At 44.6% G+C, this 1,597-nt stretch overlaps 1 protein-coding gene across 1 annotated transcript in view; it reads left to right on the top strand.

Annotated features, from left to right (window-relative positions):
• LOC107579487 (biorientation of chromosomes in cell division protein 1-like) overlaps positions 1–848 on the top strand; it is a gene marked incomplete at its 3' end in the record, with an annotated part of 2,194 nt that extends 1,346 nt beyond the window's left edge. Inside the window, exons 3-4 of the mRNA XM_016265317.1 lie at positions 247–464; positions 543–848. Of these exons, the coding sequence (XP_016120803.1) occupies positions 247–464; positions 543–848 (524 nt within the window). The remainder of the gene's footprint in view (positions 1–246; positions 465–542) is intronic.
• Between the last annotated feature and the right edge of the window lie 749 nt (positions 849–1,597).

Below are 1,597 nucleotides of genomic sequence, written 5' to 3'. Positions count from 1 at the left end.
CTGTCTGTCTGTCCGTCTGTCTGTCTCTCACTGTCTGTCTGTCTCACTGTCTGTCTCTCACTGTCTGTCTCACTGTCTCTCTCTCTCTCTCCGTCTCACTGTCTGTCTGTCCCTCTGTCTGTCTGTCCCACTGTCTGTCTGTCCGTCTGTCTGTCTCTCACTGTCTGTCTGTCTCTCACTGTCTATCTTTCTCAGTCTGTCTGTCTCTCTCTCCTGTGCTTCATCATGTCTGTCTGTGTGGATCAGGTCCGGGATGCTGGAGCAGGGAGTGGACAGGATCGTGGCTCAGGTCGTCGATCCAAAGGTCCATCACTCCTTTCGGCCGCAGGTGGAGCGTGTCGTCCGGAAGTTTCTGTCTCCAAACGGCCACATAGAGGAGGATGAACTTCCTCCTGTAGCTCCGCCCCTTCCTGCGGAAAACCAGGAAGCTGAACTGCTGACCGCAGATGACGGAAATGATGCCGGTGAGCTTCTCACATTTGAAGAATCTACTGTCTTCTCATTACAAATGATCCAGAACTTAAGTTTTCTGGTGTTTCCAGCTGGGAGCTCCGGCGCTGATGTTCAGATCCCAGAGACCAGCGGCACTGACCCGAGCCACGAGCACAAAGAGGAGGAGATGGACATCAGCCTCCCCGAGGAGGAGCAGCACACCGCAGAGACGATGGAGGAGCCGGAGGAACCGCAGCCTGAGGAAGAGGAAGAGGAGGAGAGAAGTGCCGAGCTGAAGATGAAGGACGCGGGGAACAGCAGTAAATCCTCAGGGAAGATCAGAGAGGAGAACCGCGACACTGACTCCCAGAAACCCTCCAGCGTCAAACAGAGGACCAGAGAGAGACTGAGAGAAGGTACGACAGCAAACCCAGTGAATCCTACGTGCCACTTGGTTTTTATGAGCCTTTTTTTCACTCCTCTTGTGTGTTGCACTGATTGTGTTTCATTCTGATGCAGCCAAATACATTTTTAGTGAAGTTTTCATTTAGCAAAGTTGGGTAGTTGAACCCTTTATGCTGTTCAGGGTGTTTTTAGATTAGAAATTAAACTAGTCATGCACTATAAAAATGATTTTTCTAAGTTATAAATAACACAAAGATTACCAGAAAATATTTTTCAAGAAAATACTACTTTGTGTATTTCTTGTCTTTACTCCCTGCAATTATTTGTGAAATTCACTAGCCGTTTCTGAGTGAAAATGGTTTCAAAGTAAGTCCTACACCAAATTGTTTTCAGTCATTGTAAAGTTCTTCGTCAGCGAGTCGCATCTTGATATTTCAACCAAACAAATTGCACTTATAACAATAACATGATTTTTGGTGGCGCTACTGTAGGTTATTTTAGTTTTGGACATGAAGTAGATACTGACAGTTAAAACACCTCATCAGAGAAGCACTAACTAAACATCAATGCTCAATGATTTCGAAATAAATTTATTTATTTTATTTTCTGAAATTTCAGTGCGAGTTTTACTAATGGTATTAGCAAAGCCATTATGTTAAGATTGTGTCTTAAGTACTAGTCTGACCAACTAGCATGTAACCAAGCTTACTTTTCGGTATCAAATTGGACCAATATCTGACTTTAAAGATTTATGACTAGT

The sequence above is a fragment of the Sinocyclocheilus grahami genome, unplaced genomic scaffold, assembly GCF_001515645.1.
Source record: "Sinocyclocheilus grahami isolate Dianchi unplaced genomic scaffold, SAMN03320097.WGS_v1.1 scaffold17755.1, whole genome shotgun sequence".
In the NCBI taxonomy this organism is placed as follows: Eukaryota; Metazoa; Chordata; class Actinopteri; order Cypriniformes; family Cyprinidae; genus Sinocyclocheilus; species Sinocyclocheilus grahami.
The sequence above is the reverse complement of the archived record's forward strand: the minus strand, read 5'-3'. Positions and strand labels throughout refer to the sequence as shown.